This window comes from Eulemur rufifrons, chromosome 16, assembly GCF_041146395.1.
Source record: "Eulemur rufifrons isolate Redbay chromosome 16, OSU_ERuf_1, whole genome shotgun sequence".
Taxonomy (NCBI): domain Eukaryota; kingdom Metazoa; phylum Chordata; class Mammalia; order Primates; family Lemuridae; genus Eulemur; species Eulemur rufifrons.
This window is the reverse complement of record NC_090998.1, coordinates 44,634,337-44,655,924: the sequence shown is the minus strand read 5'-3', so window position 1 is coordinate 44,655,924 and position 21,588 is coordinate 44,634,337. Positions and strand designations below refer to the sequence as shown.

General features: G+C 53.2%; 1 protein-coding gene and 1 pseudogene across 1 annotated transcript; both read left to right on the top strand.

Annotated features, from left to right (window-relative positions):
- The first annotated feature begins 3,147 nt into the window (after positions 1–3,147).
- On the top strand, positions 3,148–8,717 carry LOC138396686 (retinol dehydrogenase 7-like; annotated as a pseudogene).
- Positions 8,718–9,078: 361 nt separating this feature from the next.
- On the top strand, positions 9,079–19,778 carry LOC138397170 (retinol dehydrogenase 16-like). Its single transcript, XM_069491110.1, has 4 exons — positions 9,079–13,054; positions 14,871–15,129; positions 16,820–16,983; positions 17,556–19,778. The coding sequence occupies exons 1-4, from the start codon at positions 12,742–12,744 to the stop codon at positions 17,774–17,776; spliced, it is 957 nt and encodes a 318-aa protein (XP_069347211.1). The 5' UTR covers positions 9,079–12,741; the 3' UTR covers positions 17,777–19,778.
- Positions 19,779–21,588: the final 1,810 nt, after the last annotated feature.

Sequence of the window (21,588 nt, the reverse complement as noted above, 5' to 3'; positions counted from 1 at the left end):
AATAGCGCTCCTGGTTGTATTGTTGCCCTGGGTGGCCACTCAAGGCTCTAAGACTCTTGGGACAACGGTGGGGGGACAATTGGGGAGGGTGTGAGCAGGTGGAGGGAGGTTTAGCCCACACCTTGTCTGCCTGCTGCCCACCTCCTCAGGGTGTGCTTTTTCCTGGTCACGGAAATCGCTTGATGGTGGTCAGGGACGTCTCCTACCTTTGAAGATACCCGTGTACATGGGTGGGCATGGGGAGAAAAGCCATCAACCTGGCTTGTACTCCTCAGGTGTCAACTTAGTGGGCATTGACGGGAAGGTGTTCTCAGTAGGGGTCTTTCCAGAGGGCACATAGCCAGTGTTTTATGTGAGTTGAACCCTTGAAGTTCCTGTGATTGTTTTGCCCCAGAAACACTTGATAAGTTCAGCCATGCTCAGGGATTCTGATCTCTAAATCCCTGTCTGAGTCTGGGTTTCCTCATCTGCCTCAGCACCCACAGTTCACTCCTCAGAAAGCTCAGTCTCTGACAGTCTCTAGGACTCCAGGGAAAAGCAAACAGATGGGCCAAGGGTAGGTCCCCTCCTGATGCGGTAATTCTCTGCAGAGAAGGAGGACGTGATCCCAAAGGGGGAGTCTGACCTCAGAGGCCAGGAAAGGGGACAAGGCACAGAGTGGTGGCAGGAAACCTGCCAGAAGGAAACTTCCAGGGTTTGTGTGAGGGAGGAAGGAAATGGGTTACACAAGGTGGATGCAATAGCTTTTGCCCTTCTACCCCCTGAAGATACTCTTTCCCGACCTGTGGGTGGTGTTGGGAAGTTGGGGTGCAGACCTATGGGAGCAAGAGGCAGGTGACTTCACGGAGGTCAGGGGCTGAGAGGGATGACCTGAGGAGGGATTTGAAGAGGACAAGTGGATTTTGTCTCCACTCCTTCAGCCCTTCTTGCCACAGAGGCCAGGGCAATGCTTCCCTTTGTAGGCTTTTTTGAGCAGCCTGGTGTCACAGGAATAGACACGAGGACAGGCAAGGAAGAGGACGGCAAGAAGGACTGGCAGGACGCAGAACCCTTCCCTGGGGCAGCTGAGCCCTCCCATGCTCACCAGCACCCGCTTTCTGTCCCTCTCAGGCTGACCCTCATTTAAAGTCACTGTCCTTCCCTCTTCCCTTGCCCTTTCTTGGGCCCCCAGCCCCCATCGCTGACACCTACCTCCCCACTAGCATGCAGTGAGAGTCACCTTTGGAGCCAGGTCTTTCATGTTCTGCTAATTTTTGCTGAGCACCTGTTGTGTGCTGGGGAAAAATTCCCAGGAATTCCCCGGGGCTTCCTCAGACCCGGCCGAGTCTTGAGTGTTCTGGTGTCGCTGTGAGTGTGGTCTCGACAGAGAAAGCACTTGCAGAAGGGGGTACAGATTCCCGGGCTAAGGTCCCTTTGTAGCTGGGAGGCACCTCCTTAGGTGTCTTGGTTTCCTTTCTTCAGCATGACACCTGAGGACATGGAGCCTTCAGGGGACCTTGTGTTGTTGAACAGACGAGTGTTGGCTGTGAAAACAGCAAGGGAGCTCAGATTGACTGAAAACTTGAAGTGGGCATTCCTGTGGAGCACGTCAGTGCTGAAGCCGTGAAGGAGGCCAGGGAGGGTCATCCTGTAGGACCAAGGTCCTGAATGCTGTAGGGGCAGGCCACTGAGTGTCCTTCCATGGTGCCCAACTCGAAAGCAACGCAACAGTTTCATATGCAATCTGAAGCCCCCAGACACTTTTTAAAAACAGGAATTCTTTTTCTCTAAACACACACACACACACACACACACACACAAACACACCCGAGGGATACAAAGCGAAATGAAATAAGAGGCTGACCTTCACTTGATAGCTCACGGGTAGATGTTGAGGAGGTTGGTCTCACCCCCGGGAGTGCTGTCCAGATAGTCAGAGAGCTGTGAGGGTGCAACCCTGGCCCTGCACACTGGGCTCCACTGGGGGGTGCAGCTGCACCGAGGCTCGACCCCTGGCTCGCATCATGGACTATGAGTCAATGGGGCCACCATTGCCATGAGAGATCAATCATGGTGCTAAATAAAGTTTAAAGTAAAGGAGTGCACGTCCCCACCCCCATTCTGAATTCTCAGCAGAACCTCTCCTTATCTTCCCCCCTGACATCTTTCTTCAATGAGGGAGCCAGGTCCGGTCCCCTGGAGCTGTGCAGGGACTGGAGCCCAATCCCTCAGTGTCCTGGGTACCACAGAAGCTGCCTTCAGTCGGTCCCTTTGCTGCCCTGGTCCTGTCTGAGGAGCACAGGGCTGTGCAGTCCCCAGCAGAAACTGTCCTCCCCTCCAGCCACGAGTTATCCAATGCCTGCAGGGCATGTGGCCCTTCCTTTCTAGGTCCCCAGCCCAGACTTTGGAGGGGCTGCAGGAAAACAGGACTGGACACAGGTTTCCATGAAGTCCCCGTTGGTGTCTTTTCCAGGTTGGCTTTTCCTTTCTTATACCTGCTTCCCTTCGGGAGACCTGTCCTGGATGGAGAAGGGGCAATGGTTGGAGACAGTAGTCACCAGGAGTTGAGGCTCCCCTGGGAGGTGATTTCAAGTGGGGTCTGCGCTAGTCTGGGGTACACAACCAGAGGGTACATGTCCACTAGGGCACTGAGAAGCTCAGAAGTGTGGCCCTGCAGCCTAGCCAAACTTGTGTCCCAAGACTGCTGAGGTTGTCATTGTCACAGGGTTTCTCCTGGGTTCTTAGTGGAAGGACAGTGGGGAGGGTGAGTCTCCACGGGAAAGGCGGCTTCAAAGGATTTCACGTTCTGCCCAAACATCCAGGCATGGCAGTGTCCCTCCCTCTGACTGTTCCCTTGGGACTTCTTGAAATTGCTGCTGAATCTTGAGTGGACTGGGAAGCTCCTGCCACCCCAGCAAAGGGTCACACTACTGCCAGGATGAGAAAGGGTTAGCAGTAGTTGTGAGGAGTGGGAATTGTGTCTGTCCATGGCCATTGAGGATTCATGGTTGAAGGAAATGGAAGACCCTGAGAAGATTGGTGGTGTGTGATCCGGCAGGGCAGGGCCAGGAGCAGGAGGGCAGAGGGCAGTGTACCCAGCACCCAGGGCTGGGCAAAGGGCACCTGTAGGAGGTGAACTGTAAACACTGTGACACCTGCTTCTTGTGGGTCATTCTCCTGCTCCCTCCCAGCAACTCTGGCAGTTTGTTTCCTGTGGGTTCCCAGCCCTGTTCCCTTTCTCTCCCCTTTCTTGCCACTGAGGTCTGACTGCCCCTTTGACATCTCATACTCCTTTCCAGAGAACTACCCTAGCAGGAAGGGATGTATTCCTGTCCACTCATTTTACCTTTTATTTCAATTCCTAGAGAGACTGGCAGTGACTTAGTTTCCTGAGTGATTCTGGATGCTGACCAGCTGTGAAAACCCAGGATCAGAGGATTTCGAACTACCGTGTCTTGAATCCAGGTGTATCTTCCCAGTTCACCTGGGTCTTCTCTGTGCAGGCCAGGAGTGTTACTGTACGAGATAGGCACAGACAGTTCTGACCCTCCAAGGTAGCCGGAGTGGTCTGTGTGCCATGGTGTGCATGTGTGTGCTCTGGTATGGACACTTGTGTGGACACTTACGTGTGGACCTGTGTGGACACCTGTGTGGGCACAGCAGGGTAGAGTGACATCGGTGGACTAGGGAGGCATTGCTGAGCAGTAATTTCTTCTTACGGGGCAGGACTTGAGGTCTTTCAAGGGTCCGCATCACTCCTCGCAACAGCAGTGCCAAGAGCGGGGAGGTGGGGAGAGGAAAGTGAGGGCTCCATGCCAGAGTGCCTGGAGCCTTCCCTGCCAACTGCCACCCTCTGTGTCCTTTAGTCCTCCTGTCTGAACACTGGCCATAGTCTCCTTGTGCCCAAGTCTGTGTGTGTCTGTCTCCCCATCGACATGTGGCTGTACCTGGCGGCCCTCGTGGGCCTGTACTACCTTGTGCGCTGGTACCGGGAGAGGCAGGTGGTGAGCCACCTCCGAGACAAGTACGTCTTCATCACGGGCTGCGGCTCTGGCTTCGGGAACCTGCTGGCCAGACAGCTGGACATGCGCGGCTTGAGGGTGCTGGCTGCCTGTAGGACAGAGAAGGCGGCCGAGCAGCTGAGGGCCCAGTCATCAGACAGGCTAGAGACGGTGACTCTGGACATTGGCAAGACAGAGAGCATCACTGCAGCCACCCAGTGGGTGAAGGAACGCGTGGGAGACAGAGGTACCCCCAGATTCCTCTTTGTGTCTCTTTCCTCTGTCTCTGGGAAGGGGGAGCATTTTGTCTGCTAACCTGGAAGATTCCCAAGATGTTTGGATTTTGAAGGACTGTGAGCTTTGCATTTTCTGGAGCAGAAATCCTAGAGTGATTGTGCCTAAGCCATAGGGTGAGAGGAGCACTGGCTATGTTTAGGGTCGACTCTCTGGAGGAAGGTTGGGCCCCTGAGCTAGACCTTGAGCTGGGCATGCGACAGTGGGGGCCTGGGCCAGGCTGGATCCAGGCTCATGATCTCAGCATTTCTTACTGCTTCCTTCACGCTTGTCCCCCCGAGGGCTCTGAGATTATGTGTCCTCACTTGACTCATGAGGATGGAGGCTTAGAGCGCTGAAGGGACTTCCTATCAAATATTCAGTGATAACTCCTGTTCTTTCTGCTACATTATACTGCCTGTTCTTTTTGTGAGAAGGGAGATCATGGATTTCTTTCTTCTGATTAGAAATTTAAAACATGCTCATTGAGGAAAATATAGAAGAGGATAAAGGTAAAACAACATTCACCGTAATCACACCCCCCAGAGTTAATTTCTGTCTACCTCATGTATTCTGGGATCAGCTTCATACCTTCAAATCCTTCCAAAATATGATATTCAACCTCTGCATATTAATGCTGAGAGAATATAATTTATTAAAGCAGTCCTATATTGTTGGATGCTGAACTTAGTTTCCCACTTTTCCTGGCTTAATAACATTGCAGCAAAGATTCTGTAATAAGGTTTGTTCACATACTTAGCAATCTTATTCAAGTAGACTAAAATAATTGTATCAAGGAATACTCATTTCTTGGAGGCCATGAATGGTTTCTGTGGGGGGAGGACTAATATTGCAAGGCCTTATTCTCCTTCCAACATTCCTACCTTCAAACTCTGTCTAACTGGACCCCAGGCCTGGCCCACCGAAAACGCTGCCCCTGCTTACCTGGGGCCTGTATGTGGGGAACTCAGACTGTTTCAAATCGTTCATCTTGTGGTTTTGTTCCTGTATATCTCGCAGACAGTCTTCCAGAGAGCTCAGTGGGCTGGGGACCCGTGAGGTTATGCCAAGGGTGGACTTTGGGGAGGGCAGAAGGAGAGTTTGGCACTGCCTGGGGCTAACGGTGCCATCTGGACACTGGTGTGGCCTGAGGCCTCCTCCCCACTCTGCCCTGTGTATCCACTCCATGGTGAGCTTTGGAATTCCCAGGTGGAGAGTGAACTTTGCTTCCTGAGCAAACATTGCCTCAAAATTGGTGCATGTTGCATCACAGCCTATCCCCTGATATCCAAATGTGCCTGTTCTCCACGCTCCCTGAGTCTTAAGTGTTCAGTGTGTCTCTCCCAACCAGGGTCACAAAACAATTATTCATGGTTCAATTTGTCTTTCCCTTTCATTCTTGCTCTTCTCTGGTTTTCCCTTGATTATTTTTTTTGTCTCTTTCTTTGTTTGTTTTACTCTATTCCTCTTTTACTGTCTCTGTCTCTGTCCCCTCATGACATAATTTATGAGCGCTCATTCTATTTTCTCAAACTCTGTCCATGCACTTAAGAAAGTTGGGTTTGTTGCATGCTGGTGTCCAAGCACTGGGAGCAGAGATGACATGGACCATCCCTAACTTCCAATAGCTTGAAGAATATGCAAACGCTGACACCCTTAAGTCACCACATCCTGATTTCATCCCCCAACTCTTTTCCCCATTCCAAGCAGAACATTTTTCTTGACTCCATAAATAAACTCAACTGGAAGGTGAACTTGAACCCTCGCTGTATCCACACCACATACACAATACAGTGTTGGTCTCTCAATTTCCCACTGTCCCCAGGACTCTGGGGCCTGGTGAATAACGCTGGCATCTCCGGCCCCTCGGGCTGCAATGAGTGGCTGACCAAACAAGACTTTGTGACCACACTGAACGTGAACCTGCTGGGGACGATCGAGGTGACTCTGAGCCTGCTGCCCTTAGTGAGGAAGGCGAGGGGCCGCGTGGTCAACGTCTCCAGTATCGCGGGTAGATTGTCTGCTGTGGGTGGCGGCTATAGCATCTCCAAGTATGGCGTAGAGGCCTTCTCGGACTCCCTCAGGTATTGCACTGGGATAGGGCCCTGCCTGAGTCCTCCCGTTCCTGGTCTTCTGTGGGAGCATTTTACAGGGGTTTGACTTCATGACAGATTTAGAGGCCCTTCTTCGAGATCCATCTCTCAGGCTTTTTGGCCCTTCTCCCGTTCTGGATTCAGCCAGCCTTTGCTTGTGAATGTACAACAGGGGCCCGAGGCCGATGAAATTATGTAACCTCTTTCTGAGCCTTCTGAGGAGGGCCCACGAACAGGGCGTGTCTGAAGCAGATTGGAAGTGGGAGATTTGGCTGCTGGGGCCATGTCCACAGCCACTGAGATACTCGGGTGCAGGGAGCCCTTGAGGGGTGGGTGCGGCCTCTGACTCAGCACAACACACAGCAGCGGACACTAGTGTGAGTGCAGAATAACGCAGCCTAGGACAGCAAGGTTTGCTCCTTGACTTGAAAACCCCAATAGCTGAGAGGGAGAACGACAGGAGACAGAAAAACATTGTTTCCAACCCTTATAGGGACTGTGATTAAGTAAGCCATGGTGGCCATGGCAGCACCCAGATTTGGGGAGGGTCCTGGCTGTGAGGTCTGAGACGAGAACTGAAGACCTAGACCTGGCACCCTGCTAACGAGGGGTCAACAGGACTCCTGATGAGACAACAGGGTCATCCTGGGCCGAGGGTGGGCGTCAGCTGACTGCCTATGCTGTGGGGACTTCTTGGGCCAAAGTAAAAGACCAGGACAGGTGTTGGGCGCTGGACAGGGGGTCAGCAGTGGGCCGTGGAGTCCTGTCGGTTCTGGACATGTGCTGTACTTCATGCTATTGACAGTGGAATCCACGGCCTGGATGTACTCAGGGTGGGTATTTGGTTTAATGGGCATCTAGATGCCCACTGGCTGAAGGGAGCAGAATGGCTATTCGTGTGGGGAACCGCGACTGTAGGCAGACACAGCCGCAGCAGCCAGGGAGAGATGGCCAGGGAGTTTACTGGAGCAACAGAGGGAGGAAGGGGACAGAGGAGCATAGAGGGTGAAACGGGCGCATCCTGGTGATGCCCTGGATGTGAGGGGCATGGGGGAGCTAGCCCAGCAGTGGTGCCTTGCAGCTGATTCCAAGGGATTCGGAGCTGGTGAGCTCTGTGTGTAAAACATGTCATCGCTACACACAGCCAATGCCATGGTCATAATTTTTGTTGGCCTTCTGCTGCACTTCCCAACATGCCATGCTTTCTGGCTTATTCTACCACCACCCTGTGTTGGATTTTCATTGAGTTTACATGTCTTTTGTGTTCGCCTGCAAGACCTCTCAACTCCTTGCCCTCTGCTTGTCTGTCTCCCAGGAGGGAGCTCGCCCACTTTGGGGTGAAGGTGGCTGTAATTGAACCTGGTTCCTTCAAGACGAACATGAGCAACACTGAGAGAGTTTTGCGGCAGATCCGGGAGGGGTGGAACCAGGCCCGATCCGAGATCAAGGAGATCTATGGCGAGAAGTTTCTGGAATCCTGTGAGTGAACTGTGGACAGTGACAGTGAGACAACTAAACATTGAGCCATGATTAATGTCTCCAACACCATGAGGGTCTGTCCTCCTGCTGGGTACTGGGGAGAGGGAAGTTCAGCCTCATCACAAAGTGGGGACGTTCATCCCTATTCCCAATGTGCTGTGTGGTCAACGGGTCACTTAGAGAAGGAAACCAGGCTCACTACAATTGTAGACGCTGTCCCGTCATTATTTTGAAGAGGAAACTAAAGACAGGGAGGGAGGATGCCATGGACCCATAGCCAGCTGGGTTTGGAGTGGACTGGTTTTCCTTCACTTTGGCTCTGTTAGCAGAGACCTTCAACTTATGGAGTCCAGATATTCCCAGGAAGAGAGGCAGAGGTGGCTTAGTGTGGACCAGTTTTTCCTGGGATAAGGATGGGCCACAGCCGTGGGCAACTTACATTGATTAGATTTGGGGCACATCACTGTGGGGCCCAGGAATTCTTAGGACCATTCCTTCTAACTTAGAGCTATGAAAGGGAGAGGGGGATTGTGCTGCTCCATTAAGGCTGTTTTCTCATCCTGAACAGACCTCAAACTACTATCTGAACACGTTTTGCCATCGGCCGAGGAGAATCTGTCAGAGGTGACGGACTACATGGAGCATGCGCTGACCGCCTGCCACCCCGCACCCGCTACTCGGCTGGCTGGGACGCCAAGCTCTTCTACCTCCCCATGAGCTACATGCCCACCTTGCTGGCAGATGCCATGCTCATCGGGATCCTCCCAAGGCCGGCCAAGGCCCTGTGAAGCCAAGACTGTGGGACTTGTTTGGTGGGGTTGGATGCTCTGTGACAGGTCATATGTCCTGGGGAGAGAAATAGAGTGCACAGAGGCAGTTCTGGTGTCATCAAGTCACCTGTCCTACATGCTTCCTCCCCGCCTGGCCATGGTTCTCCTGGGATTTCATTCAAGACTCCAGAGATGTTAGTAGCAAAGTGCCAAGTTATACAGCTGAGGAACAAGAATCCAATAGCGCTCCTGGTTGTATTGTTGCCCTGGGTGGCCACTCAAGGCTCTAAGCCTCTTGGGACAATGGTGGGGGGACAATTGGGGAGGGTGTGAGCAGGTGGAGGGAGGTTTAGCCCACACCTTGTCTGCCTGATGCCCACCTCCTCAGGGTGTGCTTTTTCCTGGTCACGGAAATGACTTGAATTGGTCAGGGACCTCTCCTACCTTTGAAGATACCCGTGTACATGGGTCGGGATGGGGAGAAAAGCCATCAACCTGGCTTGTACTCGTCAGGTGTCAACTTAGTGGTCATTGACGGGAAGGTGTTCTCAATAGGGGTCTTTCCAGAGGGCACATAGCCAATGTTTTATGTGAGTTGAACCCTTGAAGTTCCTGTGATTGTTTTGCCCCAGAAACACTTGATAAGTTCAGCCATGCTCAGGGATTCTAATCTCTAAATCCCTGTCTGAGTCTGGGTTTCCTCATCTGCCTCAGCACCCACAGTTCACTCCTCAGAAAGCTCAGTCTCTGACAGTCTCTAGGACTCCAGGGAAAAGCAAACAGAGGGGCCAAGAGTAGGTCCCCTCCTGATGCGGTAATTCTCTGCAGAGAAGGAGGACGTGATCCCAAAGGGGGAGTCTGACCTCAGAGGCCAGGAAAGGGGACAAGGCACAGAGTGGTGGCAGGAAACCTGCCAGAAGGAAACTTCCAGGGTTTGTGTGAGGGAGGAAGGAAATGGGTTACACAAGGTGGATGCAATAGCTTTTGCCCTTCTACCCCCTGAAGATACTCTTTCCCGACCTGTGGGTGATGTTGGGGAGTTGGGGTGTGGACCTACGGGAGCAAGAGGCAGGTTACTTCATGGAGGTCGGGGGGGGGGGGGGGTTAGAGGGATGACCTGAGGAGGGATTTGAAGAGGACAGGTGGACTGTCTCTCCCCTCCTTCAGCCCTTCTTGCCACAGAGGCCAGGGCAATGCTTTCCTTCCCAGGCTTCCTTGAGCAGCCTGGTGTCACAGGAATAGACACGAGGACAGGCAAGGAAGAGGACGGCAAGAAGGACTGGCAGGACGCAGAACCCTTCCCTGGGGCAGCTGAGCCTTCCCACCCTCACCAGTACCACCTCTCTTTCCCTCTCGGGCTGACCCTCATTTAAAGTCACTGTCCTTCCCTCTTCCCTTGCCCTTCCTTGGGCCCCCAACCCCCATCCCTGACACCTACCTCTCCACTGGCATGGAGTGAGACTCACGTTTGGACCCAGGACTTTCATGTTCTGCTAATTTTTGCTGAGCGCCTGTTGTGTGCTGGGGAAAAATTCCGAGGAATTCTGCGGGGCTTCCTTGGACCCGGCTCTGAGTCTTCAGTGTTCTGGTGTCGCTGTGAGTGTGGTCTCGACAGAGAAAGCACTTGCAGAAGGGGATACAGATTCCTGGGCTAAGGTCCCTTTGTAGCTGGGAGGCACCTCCCCAGGCGTCTTGGTTTCCTTTCCTCAGCGTAACAAATGAGGACATGGAGCCTTCAGCGACCTTGTGTTGTTGAGCAGATGCATGTTGGTTGTGAAAACACAAGTGAGCTCAGATTCATGGTAAATTTGAACTGGACATTCGTGTGGAGCACATCAGTGCTGAAGACCTGAGCATGGCCAGGAAGTGCCGTCCTGGAAGACCACGGCCCTAAATGCTATAGGGTCAGGCCACTGAGTATCCTTCCATGGTGCCCCACATGAAAGCAAGGCAACAGTTTCAAATGCAATCTGAAGCCACCAGCTTCTTTTTTAATATTGATTATTCTTTCTATGTAAATACACATTCACACATACACACACCACCAGGAAAACAAACTGAAATGAAATAAGAGACTGTGATCCACTTGATGGCTCACTGCGGAGTTTTCAGGAGGTTGGACTGACCCCCAGGAGTGCTCTCCAGAGAGTCAGACGGCTGTGAGGTGCAAACCCCTGGCCGTGCTGGGCTCCACTGGGGGGGGGGAGGTGCACGTACCCTGAAGCTGGACCCCTGACCCACGGCATGGACTATGTTATCATCAGAGAACAAACATGGCCATAATTAATGTCTAAAGTAAAGCAGTGCACGTCTCCACCCCTACCCTGAACCCTCAGTAGAAACTGCCCTTGTCTTCCTCCCTGGCGTCTTTGCTTAGCAAGGGAGCCAGGTCAACTCCCATGGAGCTGTGCAGGGACTGGAACCCAATCCCACAGAGTCCCGGGTTCCACAGAAGCTGCCTTCACTCCTTTTTGCTGCCCTGGTCCTCTCTGAGGAGCACCAGGCCATTCAGTCCCCATGGGAAACTGTGGTCCCCTCCAACCTCCTGATCTCCATTGCCTGCAGGGCATGTGGCCCTTCCTGTCTGTGTCCCCACTGCAGCCTTACAGAGGCTGTGGGCTGCAGGGCTGGACACAGGTTGTCATGAAGCCCCCACTTCCTGTCTTTCCCAGCTTTGGTTTTTCTTTCCTACACCTGCTCCTCTTCGGAAGACCCGTCCTAGATCGAGAGGGGCAATGGGCAGGTTGTTCCTGAAGCTGGAGACACTGGTCTCCAGGAGGCTGAGCTGGGCTCCCCTGGGCACTGATCCCAGCAGGAGTCCACACGCAGAGACTGCAGGCCACCACCAGGGGGCGGGTGTCCTCCAGGGCAGGCAGGAGCTCAAAAGGTTGGCCCTGGAGGCTGGGGAAGCTCCTCTCCCAGGAGTGCTTGAGCTTGTCATTGTCATAGGGCTTGTGCGGGGGTCTCAGTGAAAGGACTAGGGGAGTGTGAGTCTCCACGCTATCCGCGGTTCCAAAGAATTTCCCATTCTGCCCGAGGGTCCAGGTGTAGCAGTGTCCCTGTCTTTGCTCCCTTTTGTCTTCCTGGGATTGCTGCTCACTCTGCAGTGGACTGGGAAGCTCCTGCCTCCCCAGCTAAGGGTCGCACACTGTCAGGATGAGCAAGGGAGAGCAGTAGGTGTGAGGATTGGGAAATGTGTCTGTGCACGGCCACTGAGAATTCATGGCTGAAGGAAATGGAAGTCCCTGACAATATTCGGGATGGGTGACCTGGGAGGGGAGGCCCCAGAGCAGGAGGGCAGAGGGCAGTGTACCCAGCACCCAGGGCTGGGGAAGGGCGTCTGCAGGAGGTGAACAGTAAACTCTGTGACACCTGCTTTGTTTTGGTCGTTCCTTTCCTCTCTCCCAGCAACTCTGGGAGTTTCTTTCCTGTGGGTTCCCAGCCCCATTCCCTTTCTGTCCCCTTTTATGCCACTGAGATCTGACTGCCCCTTTGACATCTTATACTCCTTCTTTCCAGAGACCACCCTAGCAGGAGGGGACCTATCTGTTTTGCCTTCTCCTACCAATCCTAGAGAGACTGGCAATGACTTAGTTTCCTGCGTGATTCTGGGTGCTGACCAGATGTGGAAACCCAGGCTCAGAGAAGGATTTCAAACTAATGTGCCTTGAATCCAGGTGTAGCTTCTGAGCACAATGGTATCTTCTCTGTGCATCCCAGAAGAGTTGGTATAGGGGATATGCACAGGCACTTCTGCCCCCCAAGGTAGTTGGAGTGGTCTGAGTGCTATGCTGTACATGGGTGTGTGCTCTCGTATGGATACCTGTGTGGATGCTCATGTGTGGATCTGTGTGGACACCTGTGTGGGCACAGCAGGGCAGAGTGACATCGGTGGACTAGGGAGGCATTGCTGAGCAGTAATATCTTCTTATGGGGCAGGACTTGAGGTCTTTCAAGGGCCTGTATCAGTCCTCGCAACAGCAGTGCCAAGAGCAGGGAGGTGGGGAGAGGAAAGTGAGGGCTCCATGCCAGAGTGCCTGGAGCCTTCCCTGCCAACTGCCACCCTCTGTGTCCTTTAGTCCTCCTGTCTGAACACTGGCCATAGTCTCCTTCTGTCCTAGTCTGTGTGTGTGTCTCCCCAACGCCATGTGGCTGTGCCTGGCGGCCCTCGTCGGCCTGTACTACCTTGTGCGCTGGTACCGGGAGAGGCAGGTGGTGAGCCACCTCCGAGATAAGTACGTCTTCATCACGGGCTGTGACTCGGGCTTTGGGAACCTGCTGGCCAGACAGCTGGACATGCGCGGCTTGAGGGTGCTGGCTGCGTGTCTGACGGAGAAGGGGGCCGAGGAGCTGAGGACCCAGACGTCAGACAGGCTGGAGACCGTGAGCCTGGATGTCACCAAGACAGAGAGCATCTCTGCAGCTGCCCAGTGGGTGAAGGAGCGTGTCGGGGACAGAGGTACCACCCAGATTCCTTATGTCTGTTTGTGCTTCCCTCTGTGTTAAGGGGACACCTCCTGTCCTGTCCCTGGGGAGATGCCCGCAGTGTGCCCAGGTTGAAGGCCTCCTAGCTGTCAGTATTCCTCGCCCATCAGGCCTCCCCTGGGCTGGGGCTGTGCATGGGGGCGCTTCGTGCCGGAGCCTGGCTCATGTTCTCAGCGCTTCAGCTTGTCCTCACCTGGCCCACCCCGGTCCGTGGAGAGTTAAGACCATCCCCATGTTCAGAGGACACGAGTTGAGGACTGGTGTAAAAAGGCAGATCTAGGAAGGGATTATTTTCCTTTCCTTCTTTTCACAGCACTACCTTGTCTGTCTTGCTATGGGCGGTGAAGAGAACATGGATTTCCTTGATCTAAGAATAAATGTAGAACATGCTCATTGCCCAAAATACTTAAAAGTATAAAGACAGAAGCAAAGTTCATCCTCAAATGACCATCTGCACATAAATATGTTTTACACTTTGCTGTAATTGGGATTATATTTTCATCACAGTTTGTATCACATTGTATTTCCTCAAAGATGAACATTTTCTCAACATAGTGAACAACTTTCTTAAGACATAGTACTTAATGATTTAGAATATTCTTTCTTTGATGCAGCCTTACTTATTTAATCCATAGCCAGAGTTTGGATATTGGAATTTTTTCCTACTTTTTATTCTCTTTGTTGTCATCCTGGAAAACTGTGATTTACCTGCATCTCTATAAATGTGCATATTGACTGTATTCTTAGAAAGAAGTAGCAGATCCTGGAAAAGGAATATGCATTTCCAGAAGGGCAGGTGAGGGACTTGGGTCCCAGGGCCAATTCTCCCTGATCAACAACTGCTACCACCTGCCATGGCTCAGAGAGTTCTCTGCTCCTGCTCCCCGAGGTGTATACATTGGAAACTGTGTTGATGTTAATTGCTTCGGATTGTGTGAAGCACAATCACTTCCAGAGATTTTTTTTCCCAGGATAGAGTTAACTTGGGACTGAAGTGGAAGGAGCAAAGGGTGGCCTTTTGATGCAGTGGGAGGAGGTGGCAGGTTAATGAGCAGACAGGAGAGTCTGTGTACTGGGGGGCGGGGTGAGTTGTTCTTGTTTCCTCCCCAAAGCCTGTCCTTGGAATTCCCAAGAATGTCCTGCAGGAACGTTGGTGAATATTGATTGAGGATGTTCCAAGACCAGTCCCGAGAGGCCAAATTCAGGATTGTTTTCCACACTCTCCCAAATGTAGGCTTCCATGTCTATCCCTCCCCACCAAATTCCACCCAGGGTTTTGTCTTGTCTGTTTTTCTCTTCCTCTTTCCCTGTCTCACACTCTGCCTATTCCTGTCCTCATATCCCATCGATAGATGTTGAGCACTCGATGTATCACCTTTCCAGAAAATCTCAAAGTTTATTTGAATGTGGATCATGTCTGCAAGGACCACATTAATGTGTAAATAACCAAACTTCAGTGTCCGTGTTTCCAGACCAATGGATGCACAATATTTCTCCAACACCAGTTCCTGCCCCCATCGAATGTGGGTCAATGCCCCTGTCTAGGAGGCCGTGGGCCGGGCCAAGAAGAATGAAAGGAGGAGGAGACTCGGGTTCTGTCCTGCAACAGCTGCAGCCTGTGCAGCTTCCTAATGCTGCAGACGCCGTGCTGTTATTTGTCCCTCCTAGTCCCCCTTCCAGCATCCACCACACTGCTGTCACTCTGATGGGCTGGCAACGTGAACTTTAACTGTGTCCACACTGAACAGGCACAACTAAGCGTTGCTCTCTCATCTTCCCACTGTCCCCAGGACTCTGGGGCCTGGTGAATAATGCTGGCATCTCCAGCCCCTTTGGCTGCAATGAGTGGCTGACCAAACAAGACTTTGTGACCGTACTGGAAGTGAACCTGCTGGGGATGATCGAGGTGACTCTGAGCCTGCTGCCCTTAGTGAGGAAGGCGAGGGGCCGTGTGGTCAACGTCTCCAGCGTCGTGGGTAGATTGTCTCTTGTAGGTGGTGGCTACAGCATCTCCAAGCACGGCGTAGAGGCCTTCTCGGACTCCCTCAGGTATTGCACTGGGATCGGGCCCTGCCTGAGTCCTCCCGTTCCTGGTCTTCTATGGGAGCATTTTGTAGGAGTTTGATTTCATCACAGCTTTACCGGCCCCTTATTGGAGATCTCTCCCTCAGGCTTTTTGGCCTTCCCCTTTTCTGGATTTAGACAGCCATTCCTTGGGACCTCCTGTCCCTATTCCGGTAGAGGGAGGGGCCCCAGACCTAAGAAATGATGTAACATCCTATTGAGCCTTCTAATTTTTTTTTTTCCCCTTTGGAAACGGAGTCTCCCTCTGTCACCTGGGCTAGAGTGCAGTAGCCTCAACCTAGCTCACAGCAACCTCAAACTCTTGGGCTCAAGCGATCCTCCAAGCTCTGTCTCCGGAGTAGCTGCAACTACAGACGTGCGCCACCATGCACGGCTAATTTTTCTACTGTTAGTGGAGATGGGGTCTTGCTCTTGATCAGGCTGGTCTCAAACTCCTGACATCAAGCCATCCTCCTGCCTCAGCCTCCCAGAGTGCTAGGATTACAGGCATGAGGCACCACACCAGGCCCTTTCTGAGCCTTCTGAGGAGGGCCCACAGACAGGACGTGTCTGAAGCAGATTGGAAGTGGGAGAACTTGGCTGCAGGGCCCATGTCCACAGCCGCTGAGATACTCGGGTGCAGGGAGCCCTTGAGGGGTGGGTGCGGCCTCTGACTCAGCACAACACACAATAGCGGGCACTAGTGTGAGTGCAGAATAACGCAGCCTAGGACAGCAAGGTTTGCTCCTTGACCTAAAAACCCCGATAGCTGACAGGGAGAGGGACAAGGGTACAAAAACATTGTTGCCAACTCTTATAAGGGTTGTGACCACATCAGCCATGGTGGCCGTGGCAGCCACCTGATTTGGGAAGGGTCCTGGCTGTGATGTCTGAGCTGAGAACTGAGCACCTCGTCCTGGCAGCCTGCTACGGAGGGGTGGACAGAGCTCCTGATGACAGAAGGTCATCAGCCTAGGCCGATGGTGAGCGTGGGCTGACCCCCTGCACTGTGGGGTCCTCCTAGGCCAAAGGACAAGGCCAGGCCTGGTTTAGGGAGCTGGACAGGTGGGCATGGGTGGGCCGTGGAGGCCTCTGGAGGCCTGTGGAGGCCTGTGGGCTCTGGACACGGGCTGTACTTCATGCTGTTGGCAGTGGGACCCATGGTTGTGATGTACTCAGGGTGGCTGCTTGGTCTAAGGGGCATCTAGACACCCACGGGCTGCAGGGAGCAGAATGGCTGTGTGTGGGGGGAGTCGAGACTGAAAGCAGAGGGATGCTCCCCAGAACACAGTCACAGCAGCCCCGCTGAGAGATGGCCAGGGAGTTACCAGGGCAGCAGACGGAGGAAGGGGACCGAGGAGGACAGAGGGTGAAATGTGCGTATTCTGGTGATGCCCTGGATGTGAGGGGGTATAGATAGCCCAGCGGTGGTGCCTTGCAGCAGAATCTGGGGATTCGGAGCTAGTGAGCTCGGTGTGTAAAGTTTGTCAACCCTACACACAGGCAATGCCATCGTCACAATTGTTGCCAGCCTTCTGCTGCACTTCCCAACCTGCCAAGCTTTCTGGCTTATGTCACCACCATTTTTTGCTGGATCTTTTTTGGTTTTATTTGTTTCTTGTGTTTTGGCGCCCAGACCTCTCAACCCCTTGCCCTCTGCTTGTCTGTCTCCCAGGAGGGAGCTGGCCCCCTTTGGGGTGAAGGTGGTTGTAATTGAACCTGGTTCCTTCAAGACGAACATGACCAACACTGAGAGAGTTTTGCAGCAGGTCCAGGAAGGGTGGAACCGGGCCCGCCCCGAGATCAAGGAGCTCTATGGCGAGAAGTTTCTGTCATCCTGTGAGTGAACTGTGGACAGTGAGACAACTAAACATTGAACCATGATTAATGTCTCCAACACCATGAGGGTCTGTCCTCCTGCCGGGTAGGGGAGAGAGGGAAGTTCAGCCTCGTCACAAAGTGGAGACGTTCAGCCCCATTCCCAAGGTGCTGTGTGGTCAATGGGTCACTTAGAGAAGGAAACCAGGCTCACTACAATTGGAACCACTGTCTCACCTGGTCCCCTCATTATTTTGAAGAGGAAACTAAAGACAGGGAGGGAAGATGCCATGGACTCATGGCCAGCTGGGTTTGGAGAGGACTGATTTTCCTTCACTTTGACTCTGTTAGCAGAGACCTTCAACTTATGGAGTCCAGATATTCCCAGGAAGAGAGGCAGAGGTGGCTTAGTGTGGACCAGTTTTTCCTGGGATAAGGATGGGCCACAGCCGTGGGCAACTTACATTGATTAGATTTGGGGCACATCACTGTGGAGCCCAGGAATACTTCGGACCATTCCTTCTAACTTAGAGCTGTGAAAGGGAGAGGGGGGTTGTGCTGCTCCATTAAGGCTGTTTTCTCATCCTGAACAGACCTCAAACTACTATCTGAACACGTTTTGCCATCGGCCGAGGAGAATCTGTCAGAGGTGACGGACTGCATGGAGCATGCGCTGACCGCCTGCCACCCCCGCACCCGCTACTCAGCTGGCTGGGACGCCAAGCTCTTCTACCTCCCCATGAGCTACATGCCCACCTTCCTGGCAGACGCCATCCTCACCTGGATCCTCCCAAGGCCGGCCAAGGCCCTGTGAAGCCAAGACTGTGGCACTTGTTTGGTGGGGTTGGATGCTCTGTGACAGGTCATATGTCCTGGGGAGAGAAATAGAGTGCACAGAGGCAGTTCTGGTGTCATCAAGTCACCTGTCCTACATGCTTCCTCCCCGCCTGGCCATGGTTCTCCTGGGATTTCATTCAAGACTCCAGAGATGTTAGCAGCAAAGTGCCAAGTTATACAGCTGAGGAACAAGAATCCAATAGCGCTCCTGGTTGTATTGTTGCCCTGGGTGGCCACTCAAGGCTCTAAGCCTCTTGGGACAATGGTCGGGGAACAATTGGGGAGAGTGTGAGCAGATGGAGGGAGGTTTAGCCCACACCTTGTCTGCCTGCTGCCCACCTCCTCAGGGTGTGCTTTAGCCTGGTCACTTTGCACCCTCCCACAGGACGGAAATGGCTTGAAGGTGGTCAGGGACCTCTCCTACCTTTGAAGATACCCGTGTACATGGGGTGGGGATGGGGAGAAAAGCCATCAACCTGGCTTATACTCCTCAGGTGTCAACTTAGTAGGCATTGACGGGAAGGTGTTCTCAATAGGGGTCTTTCCAGAGGGCACATAGCCAATGTTTCATGTGAGTTGAACCCTTGAAGTTCCTGTGATTGTTTTGCCCCAGAAACACTTGATAAGTTCAGCCATGCTCAGGGATTCTAATCTCTAAATCCCTGTCTGAGTCTGGGTTTCCTCATCTGCCTCAGCACCCACAGTTCACTCCTCAGAAAGCTCAGTCTCTGACAGTCTCTGGGACTCCAGGGAAAAGCAAACAGAGGGGCCAAGAGTAGGTCCCCTCCTCATGCGGTAATTCTCTGCAGAGAAGGAGGACGTGATCCCAAAGGGGGAGTCTGACCTCAGAGGCCAGGAAAGGGGGCAAGGCACAGAGTGGTGGCAGGAAACCTGCCAGAAGGAAACTTCCAGGGTTTGTGTGAGGGAGGAAGGAAATGGGTTACACAAGGTGGATGCAATAGCTTTTGCCCTTCTACCCCCTGAAGATACTCTTTCCCGACCTGTGGGTGGTGTTGGGGAGTTGGGGTGTGGACCTACGGGAACAAGAGGCAGTTACTTCATGGAGGTCGGTGGGGGGGGGAGGGTGAGAGGGATGACCTGAGGAGGGATTTGAAGAGGACAGGTGGACTGTCTCTCCCCTCCTTCAGCCCTTCTTGCCACAGAGGCCAAGGCAATGCTTCCCTTTGTAGGCTTTTTTGAGCAGCCTGGTGTCACAGGAATAGACACGAGGACAGGCAAGGAAGAGGACGGCAAGAAGGACTGGCAGGACGCAGAACCCTTCCCTGGGGCAGCTGAGCCTTCCCACCCTCACCAGTACCACCTCTCTTTCCCTCTCGGGCTGACCCTCATTTAAAGTCACTGTCCTTTCCTCTTCCCTTGCCCTTCCTTGGGCCCCCAACCCCCATCCCTGACACCTACCTCTCCACTGGCATGGAGTGAGACTCACGTTTGGACCCAGGACTTTCATGTTCTGCTAATTTTTGCTGAGCGCCTGTTGTGTGCTGGGGAAAAATTCCGAGGAATTCTGCGGGGCTTCCTTGGACCCGGCTCTGAGTCTTCAGTGTTCTGGTGTCACTGTGAGTGTGGTCTCGACAGAGAAAGCACTTGCAGAAGGGGATACAGAATCCTGGGCTAAGGTCCCTTTGTAGCTGGGAGGCACCTCCCCAGGCGTCTTGGTTTCCTTTCCTCAGCGTAACAAATGAGGACATGGAGCCTTCAGCGACCTTGTGTTGTGGAGCAGATGCGTGTTGGTTGTGAAAACACAAGTGAGCTCAGATTCATGGTAAATTTGAACTGGACATTCGTGTGGAGCACATCAGTGCTGAAGACCTGAGCATGGCCAGGAAGTGCCGTCCTGGAAGACCACGGCCCTAAATGCTATAGGGTCAGGCCACTGAGTATCCTTCCATGGTGCCCCACATGAAAGCAAGGCAACAGTTTCAAATGCAATCTGAAGCCACCAGCTTCTTTTTTAATATTGATTATTCTTTCTCTGTAAATACACATTCACACATACACACACCACCAGGAAAACAAACTGAAATGAAATAAGAGACTGTGATCCACTTGATGGCTCACTGCGGAGTTTTCAGGAGGTTGGACTGACCCCCAGGAGTGCTCTCCAGAGAGTCAGACGGCTGTGAGGTGCAAACCCCTGGCCGTGCTGGGCTCCACTGAGGGGGGGGAGGTGCACGTACCCTGAAGCTGGACCCCTGACCCACGGCATGGACTATGTTATCATCAGAGAACAAACATGGCCATAATTAATGTCTAAAGTAAAGCAGTGCACGTCTCCACCCCTACCCTGAACCCTCAGTAGAAACTGCCCTTGTCTTCCTCCCTGGCGTCTTTGCTTAGCAAGGGAGCCAGGTCAACTCCCATGGAGCTGTGCAGGGACTGGAACCCAATCCCACAGAGTCCCGGGTTCCACAGAAGCTGCCTTCACTCCTTTTTGCTGCCCTGGTCCTCTCTGAGGAGCACCAGGCCATTCAGTCCCCATGGGAAACTGTGGTCCCCTCCAACCTCCTGATCTCCATTGCCTGCAGGGCATGTGGCCCTTCCTGTCTGTGTCCCCACTGCAGCCTTACAGAGGCTGTGGGCTGCAGGGCTGGACACAGGTTGCCATGAAGCCCCCACTTCCTGTCTTTCCCAGCTTTGGTTTTTCTTTCCTACACCTGCTCCTCTTCGGAAGACCTGTCCTAGATCGAGAGGGGCAATGGGCAGGTTGTTCCTGAAGCTGGAGACACTGGTCTCCAGGAGGCTGAGCTGGGCTCCCCTGGGCACTGATCCCAGCAGGAGTCCACACGCAGAGACTGCAGGCCACCACCAGGGGGCGGGTGTCCTCCAGGGCAGGCAGGAGCTCAGAAGGTTGGCCCTGGAGGCTGGGGAAGCTCCTCTCCCAGGAGTGCTTGAGCTTGTCATTGTCATAGGGCTTGTGCGGGGGTCTCAGTGAAAGGACTAGGGGAGTGTGAGTCTCCACGCTATCCGCGGTTCCAAAGAATTTCCCGTTCTGCCCGAGGGTCCAGGTGTAGCAGTGTCCCTGTCTTTGCTCCCTTTTGTCTTCCTGGGATTGCTGCTCACTCTGCAGTGGACTGGGAAGCTCCTGCCTCCCCAGCTAAGGGTCGCACACTGTCAGGATGAGCAAGGGAGAGCAGTAGGTGTGAGGATTGGGAAATGTGTCTGTGCACGGCCACTGAGAATTCATGGCTGAAGGAAATGGAAGTCCCTGACAATATTCGGGATGGGTGACCTGGGAGGGGAGGCCCCAGAGCAAGAGGGCAGAGGGCAGTGTACCCAGCACCCAGGGCTGGGGAAGGGCGTCTGCAGGAGGTGAACAGTAAACTCTGTGACACCTGCTTTGTTTCGGTCGTTCCTTTCCTCCCTCCCAGCAACTCTGGGAGTTTCTTTCCTGTGGGTTCCCAGCCCCATTCCCTTTCTGTCCCCTTTTATGCCACTGAGGTCTGACTGCCCCTTTGACATTTTATACTCCTTCTTTCCAGAGACCACCCTAGCAGGAGGGGACCTATCTGTTTTGCCTTCTCCTGCCAATCCTAGAGAGACTGGCAATGACTTAGTTTCCTGAGTGATTCTGGGTGCTGACCAGATGTGGAAACCCAGGCTCAGAGAAGGATTTCAAACTAATGTGCCTTGAATCCAGGTGTAGCTTCTGAGCACAATGGTATCTTCTCTGTGCATCCCAGAAGAGTTGGTATAGGGGATATGCACAGGCACTTCTGCCCCCCAAGGTAGTTGGAGTGGTCTGAGTGCTATGCTGTACATGGGTGTGTG